The sequence below is a fragment of the Megalobrama amblycephala genome, linkage group LG16 (assembly GCF_018812025.1).
Source record: "Megalobrama amblycephala isolate DHTTF-2021 linkage group LG16, ASM1881202v1, whole genome shotgun sequence".
NCBI lineage: Eukaryota > Metazoa > Chordata > Actinopteri > Cypriniformes > Xenocyprididae > Megalobrama > Megalobrama amblycephala.
In genome coordinates, this window is record NC_063059.1 from 3,983,748 (window position 1) to 4,001,315 (window position 17,568).

General features: G+C 35.7%; 2 protein-coding genes across 3 annotated transcripts in view; one reads left to right on the top strand and one right to left on the bottom strand.

Moving 5' to 3' along the window:
• The window catches only part of urb1 (URB1 ribosome biogenesis homolog), a 41,373-nt gene extending 26,331 nt beyond the window's left edge, over positions 1-15,042 (top strand). Inside the window, 15 exon segments of the mRNA XM_048160401.1 lie at positions 873-931; positions 1,058-1,248; positions 1,356-1,466; positions 1,550-1,613; positions 1,705-1,873; positions 5,323-5,431; positions 6,940-7,100; positions 7,727-7,838; positions 7,961-8,067; positions 8,226-8,369; positions 10,672-10,781; positions 10,891-11,088; positions 11,558-11,799; positions 13,984-14,523; positions 14,771-15,042. Of these exon segments, the coding sequence (XP_048016358.1) occupies positions 873-931; positions 1,058-1,248; positions 1,356-1,466; positions 1,550-1,613; positions 1,705-1,873; positions 5,323-5,431; positions 6,940-7,100; positions 7,727-7,838; positions 7,961-8,067; positions 8,226-8,369; positions 10,672-10,781; positions 10,891-11,088; positions 11,558-11,799; positions 13,984-14,523; positions 14,771-14,943 (2,490 nt within the window). The 3' untranslated portion in view covers positions 14,944-15,042.
• Positions 15,043-16,204: 1,162 nt separating this feature from the next.
• On the bottom strand, positions 16,205-17,344 carry LOC125249381 (melanocortin-2 receptor accessory protein-like). Of its 2 annotated transcripts, XM_048161666.1 has the most exons (3): positions 17,098-17,344; positions 16,934-17,030; positions 16,205-16,727 (listed from the first exon to the last, which is right to left on the bottom strand). In XM_048161666.1, exons 1-3 carry the CDS (start codon positions 17,336-17,338, stop codon positions 16,622-16,624), a joined length of 444 nt encoding a protein of 147 aa, XP_048017623.1. In that variant the 5' UTR covers positions 17,339-17,344; the 3' UTR covers positions 16,205-16,621. The 2 variants fall into 2 exon arrangements, with proteins under 2 accessions (XP_048017623.1, XP_048017624.1); XM_048161667.1 differs by lacking the exon at positions 16,934-17,030 and having other exon boundaries at positions 17,070-17,344.
• Positions 17,345-17,568: the final 224 nt, after the last annotated feature.

The window sequence follows — 17,568 nt, forward strand, 5'->3', positions numbered from 1 at the left end:
TTTATTTTCAGACATCAACTGTTAGTTGTAAACTGTGCTAAAAACATTTGCGCCACTCAAGCAGGGCTTGACATTATCACCGCCAATTGCGGGTGTATTTCAGCAGTGGCATGTAACACAGTTACACTGATAGTTTTCCAGTTGTAGTCTTTTAAAAAGGCATCTGAAATATTAAACTAAGTGCAATAGTAGTGTTGTCAAAAATATCAGTACTTATCAATACTGAAATATCTTAAACGCTTCCAGTACTCATTTTCCATAGAATAGATACATGACAGTCGCTCTGACAGCGAGTCGACACATAAACCCGCTTCATTTCATCTGCTCCAGATGAATATTGTTGGTGAATTTCATGTGGGATTGCTTGTATTGCACATAATTTTGCTCATTTCCACAGATTTTGTGCTCACGCACACATAAAGCCGCCTCTCAGTACTAAATTGAGCTCTTTTTCACTGCTTATTGCGCTTAAACAGTCAAAATCGCAAAATAATGTAAAATGTATTCACATAAAATCAGTTTTAAGTGAGCGTAAACAGTTGAGAAAGAAAACGCATGTGTAACAGTGTAATGGATCAGTGCGTCAGGTCTTAAAGTGACAGCAGCCTAATTTACCTGCTGCCAAATCATGAGATAATATTAAAAATATCTATATGGCATTTTTTCCCATGGTATCGATGTCAAAACTGTGGCCAGTGAAAATGCTTAGTGGCTAGTAACTGTGGAAAACCACTAGCCACAGTGGCTGCTGAGCAAAAACGTTAATGTCAAGCCCTGCACATAAGCGTAATGTAGTAAAATGAACTTTCACAGTATTTTTGTAATGTAAATTGCTCAATATTCAGCTGTTGTTTACTGCGTGTTTATTGCAGATCTTTCCAGAAAATATCTCTGCATCAGACTGGAACACCTTTGTCAAGTCTGGGCTGAAGTAAGTGACTTTTCTCTTGATAAACAACAGCTAATAGGACTAAAACGGTTTACTGGCTTATTACTCAGTTGACACTATCGTGCGTGTTCTTGCTAACTAAAATTTCTCTTAAAATTCCTCTCTTAGGTATCGATACAGTGACTCTAGCTTTTTGGGGACCTTAAACACCCTTGTGGAGATCATATATGCAACACCAGAGACCCCTAAAGAGCTGCTGTCCATGTCTACTATCCACATGATGACCACCAGTCACTCTCTGTTCCTGCCCACAATGCTGGGCACACAGAACGAGTCCGACAGTCTTCATCCGTCTAAAGGTAATGAAGTAGAGAGTCTCTATTACTGTTACGTAGACTTAGGATTACGGATTCAAACAACCTCCTCAGAATGATAGTTGTTTTAAATTAAAAATATGGTTTTCCAGAGTCATTGGTGTCTTTCTTGCTTACGCTGGTGAAAAAATGTCCTGAAGTGTGTAACAGCAATCACTTCCTTGTGCTGCTTGGTGCGTATGGAGCCTCGCTGAGCACCACAGGTAAGTTACCCACTTTACATAATTCACTTGGTTTTTGGATGAAGTCAGTTCTGTGATTTAGTAAAATCTTTTTGTTTTCACAGATCAGAAGCTTCTACTTGTGCTCCAGGAGTATGAGAAGAACAACATTAGTCTTACTGAGTTTCAGTACGTTTCAACATATCTCACATCACTTGTTTGAAGGTGAATTCCTCACACAGAAGATGGTTGTTTACTGCATGTGTCTGTTTGTTGTCAGGTATGTGCTTTGGGGTCCCGCCGCGGTGGAGCACCATAAAGCCCGTAAGAGCCTGGGACCTTCGCTGTGGCAGAAGCCCAGTTCAGAGCAGCTGCTGTCACTGCTCTCCGCAGACAAGATGTTAAACACTGTGATGCACTTCCCACATCAGAGAAACATCATCCTTCAGGTAATAACAGGCTAGAATAAATAACATGCAGTATTTTTAAGGTATTCTAATATATCTGCCTTTTAAAAGGGTTAGTTCACCCAAAAATAAAAATTCAGTCATCACTTACTCACCCTCATGTTGATCCAAGACTCGTGTTCATCCTCACAACACGAATCAAGATATTTTTATGAAATTTAAGAGATTTCTGTCCCTCCATTGAAAGTCTATCCTACGAGAACGAGACGAGACAAGATTTTTACACACTATTTTTAAGAAAACTTCAAAGATGAAATGCATGACTAGAAAAAAATATGCAGATGTATTTGAAATGTTTGAACTAATCATCTTGTAATGAATGTCATTTCAGTTCTACTTTCTGAGTATGAATTATCATATGCAGTAAAAGACAACAATACTCAAGCACTGTAAAAGGTTTTGTCACTAACTCAACTGACTGACTTCTCTTCTGTATGATTTCAGTCTCTTCAGATCTTACTGTACATGATTTATGAGCTTCTGCAACTTTTGACCTCCTAACTGAACTCCTAACTGAATAGTCATTCATTGTTAGTTCATGATAGTTCACAGTGCATTAACTAATGTTAACAAATGAAACCTTATTGTAAAGCGTTACCATAAAAATGAATAATGCAGTTTTCTCTTAGTCTTATTAAGCACAAACAATAAGTGCAACCATAATCGCACTCTCTCAATATTCAAAGTGCCAAATGTTTCTTTGATACAGAGCTAAGAGATGGTTACAACTACACTGCCCAGCCTAAAATAGCTTTCATATTGAGAGATATTTGCATGCATCAGGGAGCCGCTTTCAAAATGCGGGGTATCGAAGTCGCGTTTGAATACACGCTCGCGTTTACTTTCACTTTTGCGATCGTGCATAACTCTGTGAATATGGAGCGGCGGCGACCGTTATCCAACTGAATTAAATGTTTTTTATCTAAATAAAAAGCAAAACGACAGTGGAGGCGTAATGTAAACGTAGCGGTGGCATATTCTTTCCTAATCATCCTAACACTCATGTCATGGCAATATCACGAGCCTACTTTTCGCCTCGACGAGAAATCTCGTCACATTTTAATCTTGCGAGATCTCGTGACATGAGATCTTGTCACACCCCTACAACAAAACCAATTTTGAGAAAAATCGAGTTAAAGTTTTCTGAAGGTTCTTCTATCTAGTAACCATACCTTAAAATCTCTAGTAATACCACCAAACTTGGCACAAACCAAGTCAAAACCCATATCTATAGGAAAATGTATATCTTCAACTTTGTTTCTATGATTCACCAATTTGATTTACATTAATGAATCAGACTATATATTAAAGGTGCCCTAGATTCAAAAATTTAATTTACCTCGGCATAGTTGAATAACAAGAGTTCAGTACATGGAAATGAGATACAGTGAGTTTCAAACTCCATTGTTTCCTCCTTCTTATATAAATCTCATTTGTTTAAAAGACCTCCGAAGAACAGGCGAATCTCAACATAACACCGACTGTTATGTAACAGTCGGGATCATTAATATGTACGCCCCCAATATTTGCATATGCCAGCTCATGTTCAAGGCATTACACAAGGGCAGCCAGTATTAACGTCTGGATCTGTGCACAGCTGAATCATCAGACTAGGTAAGCAAGCAAGAACAATAGCGAAAAATGGCAGATGGAGCAATAATAACTGACATGATCCATGATTACATGATATTTTTAGTGATATTTGTAAATTGTCTTGCTAAATGTTTCGTTAGCATGTTGCTAATGTACTCTTAAATGTGGTTAAAGTTACCATCGTTTCTTACTGTATTCACGGAGACAAGAGCTGTCGCTATTTTCATTTTTTTAAACACTTGCAGTCTGTATAATTCATAAACACAACTTCATTCTTTATAAATCTCTCCAACAGTGTAGCATTAGCCGTTAGCCACGGAGCACCATCAAACTCATTCAGAATCAAATAAATACCATACTTACGCGATTAGACACGCTGCATGACGAACACTTTGTAAAGATCCATTTTGAGGGTTATATTAGCTGTGTGAACTTCGTTTATGGTGTTTAAGGCAAGCGCGAGCTCTTGGGGCGGGGAGCACGAGATTTAAAGGGGACGCGTACCCTGAATCGGCGCATTTATAATGATAGGCAGTTAAAAAAATGAATAAAAAAAAATCTATGGGGTATTTTGAGCTGAAACTTCACAGACACATTCAGGGGACACCTTAGACTTATATTACATCTTTTGAAAACATGTTCTTCGGCACCTTTAAACCTGCTGTATCACATAGATCTAATATATTGTCACACATCAGATGTTTTTCCCCAACAGTTAACCAAACGTTCACTTAAGACATAACAGATAATGATTGCATGAATACTCGCCAAGACAGATTTTTGTTATTAGTGTAATTCTGTGTATATTGGGATCAGGACGTCTTCGGATCTGTCAGTCAGTGCAAGTAACGTTAAGAGTTTTGTTTACATCAGCATGAAAATCACATTTCATTGGTTCAGACTCATGCCATTCAGAACTGGAATATTGAAAAGTCTGAATGCTGCGCTTTAAAACGATACCAAACTTGTGCTAAGAGGAAGCGCCAGTCGTCAAGAAGTGAGCAGAGAAAAGCAGCTTTTCTCATGGTCAAAGGAAAGGAACTCCTCTCATATATATATATATATAAAAGAAGATATATATATATATATATATATATATATATATATATATATATATATATATATATATATATATATATATATATATATATATAAGAATATATGTTTTGTAACGGATTGAAGTTTTAAGAGTTTTTTAGGTGAGAATGTAGCTGTTTATTGTAAACATAGCGCCTATTTGAACATTGTTTAGAAGCTTTCTGAGATGTGAGCTCCAGGCAGTCAGCGACCGTTCAGCATACTGTTGCCTTTCTATTAGCTTGAACCAGTCTGGCCTCTGGCATCAACAAAGCATTATCGCCACAGAACTATTTTTAATGTTTTTAAAACCCTAGAGATGGTTGTGCGTGAAAATCCCAGTAGATCAGCAGTTTCTGAAATACTCAGACCAGCCCGTCTGGCACCAACAACCATGCCATGTTCAAACTCACTCAAATCACCTTTCTTCCCCATTCTGATGCTCAGTTTGAACTTCAGCAGATCGTCTTTGTGATTGGCTGATTAAATATTTGCTTTAACAAGTTAATGTCAACTGTGTAGTAAGCTAGGAAACAGTTTTAGTCCCATTTGCTTTGTGATCGCTTCTCTTCAGAAGACTTGAATTAAAAGTTATTTTACGGTTTATTTTACAATCTCCTGATGAACAATGTGAACTTTTGGGTGAACTAACCCTTAGAACAAATTCTAAAGTGAATTATTCCTGTTTACTATAGTAGGGAAAATAAATGAATTGGACAACTTTAATTTCATGCATGAATAGTATGTTACTCTTTCTACAGGGCTGCAAAAACTTGGTCTACACACAGGAAGGCAATCATTCTGTAGATTTGTCATCTCTGTATGACCCCTGTTTCCTCCTCCCTCTGTTCAGCTTCATCCTTCATCCAGGTAAGCTGACATGACATGCCCATAATGCTGTTTTTTTGTCTGTTTATTTACACATATATATATATATATATATATATATATATATATATATATATATATATATATATATATATATATATATATATATATATATATATATATATTGTACTAGTACTATGTATACAATATATATTGGGACCATATTTCCGGCTGTTATTAGTGATTTATATATATTTTTTTTCCCAGTTTATTGGATCAGTCGTATCATATTTGATATTTAATTGACTCTTGTTTCCACATATTAACTGAAATGAATCCAAATTGACAAATCTCTCATTTTGGCTAATAAGGTTTAAAGGGGTCATGACATGAGAAATCAAATTTACCTTGATCTTTTGACATATAAGAGGTCTTCCTTCCAACATCCTGCTAGTTTCAAAGCTTAAATCATCCTCCTCATTATAAACAAAGCATTTTTTAATCAAGCTCCTACAAGGGCTCGATTTGATATTGCAGGATCTGTGACGTCACACGAGCAAATTAATTTGCATATGACTGCCTCCAGAGCAAGACATCGACGAGTAGTTATACATCATCGCACCACAGGCCCCGCCCACTTGCGTTTAGTCATTTAACGGCTGATATTTGCCTACACTGAATGTGAGCGTCACGTCAACAGAAAACAGCTTGCGAGAACCAAATTGACTTCTTTTTCGTGCCCTACTGTGAATAAATGGTCAAATACATACAAAATCATGTCAAAATGCCCGTCTTGCAGAGTATTGAGGTAAATACAGTCAGTTTTGGAACATAATTAGTTGAGAGAAAATGCAAAATGTTGTGTAACAGTATATTGGATCAGTGCATAAGCTCTTAAAGTGACAGCAGCCTAATAAACCTGCTGCAAAAGACTGCTCTTGACTGAATAACTTTTGTAACTTTAATTATAAGCATTAATCTGTATGTAATTTTTACAATGAAAACTATCCAATGTTATTTTACATTTGATTTGATTTCTGTAGTATTTTTTTACCTGAATACTACTCTTAGACCTACTTGAAAAACTTAAAACATGTTTATTTCATTAGTCTCTTTATTCTATTGTACTTATTTGTGCTGTCGTTTGTTTATTTGTTCTTATTTTATTACTGACTGTTTACATGTCTTTTTTATGTAAATGTAATTCACTGATTCAAAATGAGCCTTCTTGTGCTGTGTAAGCTTTTACAACAAAATTACCCAAAATATCAAAATTATGAGATAATAACAAATTATCTGTATGACAGTATGGCAGTTTTCCACATGGTATCGAAAATGGTATCGAATATCGATATTTTTCAAGGTATCGTATCGAAGTTGTAAATTCCAGTATTGTGACAACATCTAGTATCTAGACATATGGCAAGATACTTATTTTAAATGTTAAAATATTTATTTAATCAGATGCAAGCCTGCTTTTTCAAGGTCACACATTTTGTGGTTTATTTCCATTTGTTAACCTGTGCCGTTATCCGTCTCTCTCTCATCAGAGTGTGCGGTAGACTGCCAGAAGTTTGTTTCCAGTCATGCTTTGGGTGTCACAGTGGCGGCCCTGAGCAGCTCTGACCCTAAAGTGAGGGCCGCGGCGTACCAAGTGCTGGGATCCTTTTATCAGCACCTGGAGGGCGCGCGATTCAGAGAGAAGAGACAGGTAGAGAAGCGCTACTGTTTACCGGTGTGAAATATCACTGTTAGTAAGATTTATTTAAAGATTCGATTTCTGTACTTTTTCATATTTTATGCAATTTCATACTTTCAGTGTTGTAAGTTGTGTAATAAATAATGGGAAATTTTAATGCAATTACCCTTAAAAAGTTTGAGTTTAGTAAGATTTTAGAAATAAATATTTTATTCAGTGAGTAAACATTAAATTGGTTAAAATTTTACAGTAAAAATATTTGTTACAAAATATTTCTATTTCAAATAAATGCTGTTCTTTTCAATTTTGTATTTTTCAAAAATCTTGTAAAAAAAAAAAAAAATGATGATAGTTAGAACATTTTCTTGAGCACTAAATCAGCATATTAGAGTGAATTTTGAAGGATCATGTGACACTGAAGATTGAAGCGTCACTAAAATCTGCTGAAAATTCAGCTTTCCCATCACTGGAATAAATTATATTTTAAAATATAATAAAATAAAAAATAGTTATTTTAAATTGTAATAATATTTCACGATATCACAAAATTATTTCCTGTAATCTCATGGACCCCAACTATTGAATTTTTGAAAGGTATTATATTTATTTTAATATTTATGTTTTTATTTAATATCCAGCTGCTGTACTTGCTCGACACTGTCAAGAACGGGATCCAAAAGCAAAACCTCCAGGTTCCTTTTGTACACGTGACCTACATTGCTAAAGTGGCTCAGCAAATCTTGAGACCTGGTGAGTGTGTTCACGGAGCCATAGAGTCGAGTGCTCGCTTCACATGTTAACACGTAATAAGAGATATCGATTCAGTTGAAGTTAAAAGCCAAAACCCTGAGTTCAGCTTTTTCCCTCTGCAGAGGAACACATGTACATGGTGGTGAGCAGATTTCTTCTGGGAACTCAGTTTCTGGACCTCAAGAGAGTCCCTGACTTCTTCAAACTCTTCTACAGCTTTGATCTGGAGGTAATGAAACATCAGAGATCACGTGACCCGCTGAATGCTACTGTTAGACACTTTTGGCTGCGTAGTAAATAACTAATGGGTGACAAATATGCTTGGTAATATAGCATGCATTCAAAAATGTACTATAGTTTGAACCATGTTTCTGTTTCTCTGTCCAGCACAAAATGGAGCGTGAGTGGGGTTTGAGCATTCTGGAGGAAGGTGTCCGGGATAAGCTCTGCTACGAGCTCTGTGAGAAGCAAGGCATCTATCAGACCCTGCTGGGCTTCTGCAGCACGTCGCTCTCTGACCAGGCCTCTCAGGTGCTCATTTGGTCTCTGTGTTTGTTAAAATGTGCTGCTAGCGAGAAAAACAACAATCAGGGTTCCCGCGGATCCTTAAAAAGTCTTAAATTAGATTTTTAAAATTTAAGGTCATAAAAAGTCTTATTTTTACTTATGAGAGGTCTTAAATTTTATATGACAATTTGAATTAGACATATCTAAATCATTTACCAAATTAAAACTATCTACAGTAATTAGCGTACATATTATTTTTATTTTATTTTTCTTTGTGTATTTGCTTGTTCACGTGACAATTTGCGGGCCTTGCGGCATTTACGACAGCGTAACGTAGGCTACTGTCTCCGGCACGTGAAAAGAAGAGAGCAGAAGAAAATTGGGTAAATGTCAGTTCAGTTTAATGAAGTGCGAGCTGACATTGAGTTTGTTGCTCACGCTTTCACTGCATGATGTATGCAGTTATATGTCCTCAAAATTCAAGATACATGGGCATTTTTGCCCCGATGAGGTTTTTATATCATATGAAATGTAGTTATACAATAACTGTGTGATATTTTATACAACAGTTAAATGAACAATAAGTTAACATTGTGAGTTACATTTTAGATACAATATTGTCAATATTGTTTGTTTTTTTTTCATTTCGCCAAAGAAAAGTTCAAAATGATGAACAGCAGAACAGTGTCTGTGCAACAGACAGAAATGTTTATTTATTGACTGAATCTGCGTTTTGAACGAATCATTTTAATTAATGATTCATTGACCTATTCAATAAAGACTTAGTTTCTGGTCAATGGTGTAAGAAAAATAATCTTGTTTCTGTCCCCAACGGGTTAAAAAAAAAAAAAAAATCTGTCAATGGGACAGATCTTTTTTTTTTTTTTTAAGCAAAAACTCACTTCATTTAGATTTTTTCCCCCAAAAAATTCTTTTTTATTTAATTTAAAATGTTTTAAATAAAATAATGTTTTTAAATGTTTTCCTAAATTTTATTTCCTGGTTCAAATTAGATAAAATGTGGAAAAAAAAAAAAAAAAAAAGTCAGATAAAAATTAAATGTACATTAAAAACCAAACAAATAAATGCATTTTAACGAGGAAGAAATTGTAAATGCCTCAAAATAATGTAATGTTAAAATGTTCAGTACTGATTTAAGAGCCAAAAAACATTGTTCTAAAGCCAGCTTTTAACCCCAGGTAGAGGAATGTTTCACGCTTGTAATTTATAAGTGGGGTTAGCACCTTGTTTTTCCCTGGATTATGAAATCCTGCTCCGGAGGGTTAGTGCCCTACGCTTTTGCAATGTTAGCCCAGCGTTGCGGTGCCAAACTTGTACAGTGTGAAGTGAAGCAGCATCAGAATGTTACAGCTACATGCTTAGCAAGCGAATCAGCCAATCGTGTGCCTCACAGTCACATGACTTGGACAGTCACAGAAACGACACGTGTTGTATAAACGTTTCGACGTTTGCATCGAAAAATGTCAAAAGGAAAATGTGTTAGACAGTTTCATCCTGACATTTATAGTCTGAAAAATCAGTTTAAGATAAATCTGTAACAGTAGCAGCCAATCTGCAGTATATAATATGAGGATGTGCAATGATCCGATTTCTTTTCCGCTATTAAATTTTTTGCCATTTTGAATTTTGTCAAAAAACTAATTTTGTAAACTAGTCCTAGGTTTTTCGCCTGATCGGAACCAAACCAGTTCAGAAATGTTGTCTGGAGTCTGAATATCAATAATTATTTAAAAAAAGTTGAAATTTTCATTCATGGTTGCTAAGGGGCGCCAAAACGTACAATGTGGGCGGAGCCAATTTTACTAAAATGGCTATAACTCGAGAACGAAATGAGATATTTGCACCAAACTCGGTACACGTGTGTAGAGGCTAAATCTTTGGTCATGATAAAAATTGGTGGCACTATAACACGAAAAAACATGAAAATAGCTGTAACTATGTAACCATTAGTCAGATCGACTTGAAATTTGGCATGCAGTGCAATGTGTTAACGTATTGCACGCAGCGTTTGTCCAATCGATGACAATGACACCACATATATGCAAATAAGGATGTTAACCCAGGGTGTAGTAATGTACAGTGTGAAAGTCAGTTTATGAATACCCAGGATTAATTGTTAACCCGGGTAAAATGAGCAGTGTGAGACGTCAAGCAAAATAAGACAGGATATCATTTACCCGGGGTTTCGAATGACCCAGGGTTAACTACTTAAGCCCAAGTTTTGTAATTGTCACAGATAGTTATAATATGGCATGGATTCTCTGGAAAACTGTTGATTTGACAATTTTCTGCTCTGCTGTTCCAGATTCAGATAATAAATGTTCTGCGGCAGACGGCTCATTGCAACAGAGCAGCTTATGTCCTCACCAAAGAGCATGGAGTCCTGACATGGATATTACAGATGATAGAAAAGAGGTGAGGGGTGGGTTTTTAATAAAGTTCATAATTTGAGCATTGGCATGTGCTTCAAGTCTCATTACTTTGTGGGGTGACTTTAGAAACTGATTATGTTTGTCTCCTGTAGGAATGTTGACAGTACGCTGTTGAGTGCACTCATCGAGTTGCTTCATGCTCTGTGGTTCACTAATTTGGGTAAAAAAGAGCGTAAACCAGAAGCAAACGGCTCTACATCAGAGCTGCCACAGGCTTCAGGCAAATGTCTTCCTCTGCCGATCATCAATGAGTTCCTGTGCACGCTGATCACAGTCATCAGACATCTGGGGTAAGACCGTAAAAGATGAATCGTCTGTGATTTCAGGCTCATTATAGAGAAAGACAGGCTTCCTGTGAGGATAAACTGGCAGTAGTTCATATGACTACTGTTTTATTTATTTCCATAAAGTCAGCTTACAATGTTAGATTAGATTAAAGGGATAGTTCACCCAAAAATGAAAACTGTGCCATGATTTACTCACCCTCAAGCCATCCTAGGTGTATATGACTGTCTTCTTTCAGACGAACACAATCGGAAATATATTTAAAAATATTCGGACTCTTCCAAGCTTTATAATGGTAGTGAATAGAGGATGAGAATTTGAAGGCCAAAAAAAAGCACATCTATCCATCATAAAATTAATCCATATGACTCCAGGGGGTTACTAAATGCCTTCTGAAGTAAAGTGATGTGTATTTGTCAGAAAAATATCCATATTTAATAATGAACTGTTTACTTTTTCTCTGTTCATGATCAGGAGTGGTGTGAGCGCACCTCAGCTGAAGGCAGTCTTGCACACACTCTACTCTGTACTGTTGCATCGTGGGACAACTCTGAATGCTCACCAAGAGGCAGGCTGGCTGACGCTACACCCACAGAAACTGTCGTGCTCTGAAGTCCTCGGTCTCCTGCAGCGCTGGGCAACACTGGCCCGTGACGCCTCGCTGCTGTCTGCTCTTCAGACGCTCATCAACAAACACAAAGTCAGAGAGATGATGGGTAAGAGTCTAAACAACATAAGGGATATTCCAGGTTCAGTACAAGTTAAAGGGTTAGTTCACCCCAAAATAAAAAAAATTCTGTTATTGTTTACTTGCCGCCATTGTCATTCCAAATCTCTGACTTGCTCTTTTTGAGAAATGTCTAAGGGCCAGATTTACACCAGGGTACCCCAGCGCAAACCCTCTTTTGGTGTTAAAAATTACTGTTAGGATTTACTAAAGAGACACAGTGGAAAATTAGCAATAAAAAGCCATGGCCATGTATTTTTGTGGCTGACATTATTGCATATGCATTTGTAGGAGTTTTCAGTTTTTTTTTTTTTTTTTTTTTTAATTCATCTGAATTGTTTTAGTTTTAGTCGACTAAATATCATATAATTTTAGTAGATTTACAGTAGATTTAGTCAATAAAAATCTAATGAGTTTAGTTAAATTGAAATTCATTGATAAGCATTTCTCTAAAATGTCCAAACCTATTATATACTCCGAAATCATCTGTTAACCTGATAGGTCCGTTCAGTCCTTGTCAGGGTTTGATGCATACTTTTTTCCCAAGAAGCACATGTGCTTCTAAGTTGAAAAATTAGAAGTGCATTTAGAAGATTTTGGGGAGCAATGAAAAATATACACTGTAAAAAAACAGAATTTGTGTCATTTTAGTATTATTGAGGTAATTATTATTTTATTTGAATATTTTTGATTAGATTTGATTTTTAGTATTTCTGCTTTCATTGTAATTTTAGTCAAATTTTTAGTAATATTTTTTGTTTGTCTTATAGTTTTTAAATGTCTATATAGTTTTTATTATTTTTTATTTCTGTTTTAGTTAGTATATCAGGTATAACTAGATGAAATAAAATATTTACTTTTTTAATTTTAGTTAAAATTTATTTTATTTCAAGTAATTAAGTTTTTTTTTTTTTATGGTTTTGGTTAACTACAATAACCCTGATACTAGTAAAATCTATATATTGAATAATGTGTCAAATGATGTTCTAGTCTTTCCTTTCTGTGATGGGAAATCACAGACAGAAGCTACAATAGTTTACTATGAATTAAATGGAAATTAAATTAAATAGTTTGTGTGATCAAAATACCAAAAATGCTTATATATAATGCTTGACTTTTAATTATAAACAAGCCCGAAATATACAGTGACTCTTATTTTGAAATGTCTGCGCTTTACTATTGCAGGCTGCTCATTTAAGTTCAGATGAGGGAGATAAAATATGCATTCTTGTCTTAAATGAATGTCTTAATGATTAAGTCATTGAGTCGTTCATTCATTCGATTCATTCAAATGGCTGATTAATTCAGGAGTGAAGTGAATGGCTCTCTTTATGAAGGATCCATTGAATCATTAGGCTTGTTGGACTGTTGCACAGACCGATCGGTGTATGACATCGAAGTACAGAGAGAGCGATTAGATGTCATACACTGATCGGTCTGTGCAGCGCCGCTTCAAGTCCAAGTGCGCCACAAGTGCTTTTATAAAATCAAAGGCTGTCTGCTTTTAAATCCTACAAAAATGGCTGTTTATTTCCATTGTGAGTATCTCACTGTAATCTTTGTTTGTGCTTTTTTTCTTTTTCTATTCCTCATCCATATTCACTGGATGCAGGCAGATACACTACCGTTCAAAAGTTTGTGTTTTCTGAAAGAAATGAATACTGTTCTACAGCAAGTACACAATAAATTGATCAAAAGTGAGAGTAAAGACATTTATAATATAAAATATTTTTATTCCAAATAAATGCTGTTCTTTGTAATTATCAGAAAATCCTCGAAAAAATATCAAAGTTTTCACAGAAATATTAAGCAGCACAGCTTTTTAACCTGAGCAGCAAATCAGCATATTAGAATGATTTCTGAAGAATCATGTGACACTGAAGACTGGAGTAATGATGCTGAAAATTCAGCTTTGATCACAGGAATAAGTAAATCAAGTTATTTTTACTTTGTAATAATATTTCACATTATTACTGTATTGTTAATTAAACACATGTAGCCTTGGTGAGCTTAACAGATTTCTTACAAAAACAGTTTAGCAAGCTCAGACTTTTGAACGGTAGTGTACATGGGCAGTCCTTGGCCTTGTGGAAACTAGATGAATGTTAGACACACAGATCACATGTTTTGACACATTCTTGTTCCTAACTAAACATTCCATGTGTTTATTCAGGCTCTGGAAGAGAGAAAGGGCAAGGAAAATGCCACTCAGCAAAGCACACTCAATTCCGAATGGAAAAACAGACAGAAACTGTAGATGGACAAGGGGAAAAACTGGAACAGGCCTTGCTGGACGAGTGTAAACCGCTTCTTAGGAACATCCTCATCCATTGGGAGCCCATAGATAGACCTGATTCAAGCAGTGTAGACGTCGCAACTGCATGTTTAATTCTCAAGTGGGCCCTAAAGACGTTGACAGAGAGTCCGTATGATGACAGCAGCACCTTAGCTGTTTTAAAATGGGTAAATTGCGTCATACTGCCGCATACAGCTATGGTAGACGCTGTGCTGTCTGATGAAGACACGAGAAAGGACTTTCTAAGATTATATCACCACACAGCACAAGAGCATCCCTCAACAGTGGACACCCTTCAGCTGTTCTCTAGAGTCATGGTTCATTTGCTAGAGGCACGTGGCGGTTTTTCGAATGACACCCACCAGACGGTGTTAAGAACCTGCTTGCCTGCAAACACGGATGATGGCGCCAAGCAAGGTGAGGCTACAGCCATAGAGCACAACAGTTAATCCCAGTCATTTCCTGTGTAGAGAAATATATTGTTTGTAGCATTTAGGTTTCAGGATTAAGGTGTGTTAAGATTTTTCTACTCTACTAGTAGTCATTCATTTAAGCCATTAGATGACTAAATGCATATTTATATTAATTTAATAATTTAAATATTCCCCCGGTATATTTAAATTATGTGTTTTTTTTTTTTTTCCAATATTGTTTTTGTTGACAGAAAGCGGGCTGAAACTGCTGTCGCTGTACATCTATGAGCTGTGGAGTGGTGCACAGTCACCTGACCTCCTGCTGACCCACGCCAGACTGCTGTGCAACAGGACCGACATCAAGAAGCCCAAATCTCACACACTGCAAATGTGTAAAGACATCCTGTCTGCGCTTGACTCGTGACATGCTGCTCTATGAGATCGTTTAGCAAAATAGGAATAAAACATGTTGAATGGATCTTTTTGTAATTTTATAATTTTAAAATAAAAAAGATGAACAGGCCCTTGTGTTTGAGCTCTGTTGGCTATTAATGATTTTGTCAAATTCACTCAGTACGCTTGTATTTGCATTGCACATTTTTTTATAGTTTATCATTGATAGACTTCTAGATTTGGTATGGCCCCTTTTGTATGGAAGCTTGTTTCTGCTACTAATAATAAAAAATACAAAAGGTAATTGCGACTTCTCACAATTCTGACTATTTTTCCTCTGAATTGCAAGATATAAACTTGCAATTGCAAGAAAATGTCAGAATTTTGAGATATAAACTCGCAATTGCGAGTTATAAAGTCCAATTCTGGGAAAAAAGTTATAATTCTGACTTTATAACTCACAATTGCGAGTTTATATCTCAAAATTCTGACATTTTCTTGCAACCGCAAGTTTATATCTCACAATTCTGACTTCATTTCTCAAAATTGCGAGTTTATATCTTGTAATTCTGATTTTTTTTTTTTTTTTCAAAATTATAACTTTATTTCTCAAAATAGCAAGTTTGTATCTTAAAGTTTGAACTTAATAAATCACAATTGCGACTTTCTCAGAATTGACCCTTCGCCGGGAGTTTGATTGACAAGTGATCTAACCAGTCATAACGGCGAATCCACCATTTTGTCTGACAAAGCAGTCAGGAGTTAGAAGATTAACCTCGGTGGACTTGAACTTGAAAAATGGTGTATTGACGTCTTTCCGCGTTTGAAACAACATTCCTTCTGATGTTCATTCATGTTTATTCAATGCTATAAATGAACTAGTAGGAAGAGATGATCGGTTCACAAGCCGCTTGAGCTGAGGCGCTACAGTGATCTGTCACGACACATTAAAGAGCCACAAAACTCTCTTTATTGTTCGAATTTCTTAGAAAATTACACAGTTTGAAAGCTGGGACTTTGTTTAATATCATAAGTAACCTGCTCTGTCTTGTCTGTCGACGTGTTGTCAGTATCCTCTTTGCTCCGCGATGTATTTTTCACTCTGTGTGGCGTGACAGCGCCATGGCTTGTTGGACAAAGCAACAGTAACTAAGGGGGGCGGGTCTTTGCGAAGGGTCAATTTGCAAGATATACTCATAATTCTGACTTATAACTCGCAATTGCGTGTTTATATCTCAAAATTCTGACATTTTCTTGCAACCGCAAGTTTAGATCTCACATTTCTGACTTTATTTCTCAGAAGTGCGAGTTTATATCTTGTAATTCTGAATTTTTTTTTTTTTTTTTTTCAAAATTTCAACTTTATTTCTGAATGGCAAGTTTGTATCTTAAAGTTCGGACTTCATAAATCACAATTGCGACTTTCTTTAAAAAAATATTTAGTGATGGAAACAAGCTTCAATAGTTTTGAGATTATCAGCTGAAATGTCAAAACTGTCAGTTATCTAATGACATACATTCTCTTTACATATTTTTGTAATTAGTAAATACTGTATGAAATAAGTGTTCAGTTTCAGAAATATTATATACATCAGATTTTCCATGATTAAATTATATATATAGAGAGAGGATGAGAAAGAGATGTTGATCAGGATTTGATGGTTTAATGGCAGTGATGCTTCTGCAGCGTCTGTTTTCACTAAACATCCTCATGGCTTTAGTGTCGTCTTGAAGTTGCTTCTTCTTTTGTATCTTTTCTGGTGAGATCCATAACCTTTCATCAGTGGCAAACCAGATTTTTTGACACGAGGACCCCTACAAAAACAAATAAATATATAATAATATTCACTTCATAAAATATTTGTTGTTCTTTTGTTAAGCTTGAAAGACTGAGTAACCTCTATAGATTCAACATGGCCAGTGCAACTGCACAAATACAATATTTTTAAAATAGAAAAAATGAACATGCATCTGAAATAAGCATTGTGTTTATACAGTGAAATGTCCTTTTTCATTCTCACCTTGGTAGTTGCCCCGAGTGTGATATAAATGACAAAATCAAGAAGAAGAACCCTATAAATGCAGCTAGAATGATCCAGACTATCAGGACAATTGAATCTGAAAAGAGAGAGACAGTTAGACGTCACATCAGCTGACCTGTGATGGAGAAGAGAGAGTGGCTCACATCTGTTGTACTTCAGTGTACTGGCGTTCACGGACACCGGGTCCACGTAATCGTAGTAGTACTCGTATTCCAGCGCGTATTCTGACGACTTCGTGGAGTTCTTCATTGTCTTTCGATTCGGTGATGGTGTGAATCTGACACTGCACCAAACTCCTGGTGGATTTAAACCCTTGATCCCACCCATGGGAATCACAGTGAAGCCACACCCCCTCTGGAGCATTTCTGATCTAAACTTGAACATTTTATACAGGCCAGTGGATCAGGAATGGATGAATAAATAAATATTATTATTATATAATAATTATTATATAATTATTATTTATTTGTTAAACAAAAATTACAACAGCAATTTTGAAAATAATAAAATAATAATTGATTATTATTACTATTATTATTACTATTACTATAATAATAATAATAATAATAATTGATTATTTATTAAATATTTTTAGTGTAAATATTGTCAATACT

Coding starts and splice junctions, on each gene's coding strand:
- LOC125249381 (XM_048161666.1), bottom strand. CDS start 17,338: ATGTTCAAGTTTAGATCAGAAATGCTCCAGAGGGGGTGTGGCTTCACT. Junction 17,031..17,097: donor TACACTGAAGTACAACAGAT/GTGAGCCACTCT, acceptor CTCTCTTTTCAG/ATTCAATTGTCCTGATAGTC. Junction 16,728..16,933: donor CACTCGGGGCAACTACCAAG/GTGAGAATGAAA, acceptor TTGTTTTTGTAG/GGGTCCTCGTGTCAAAAAAT.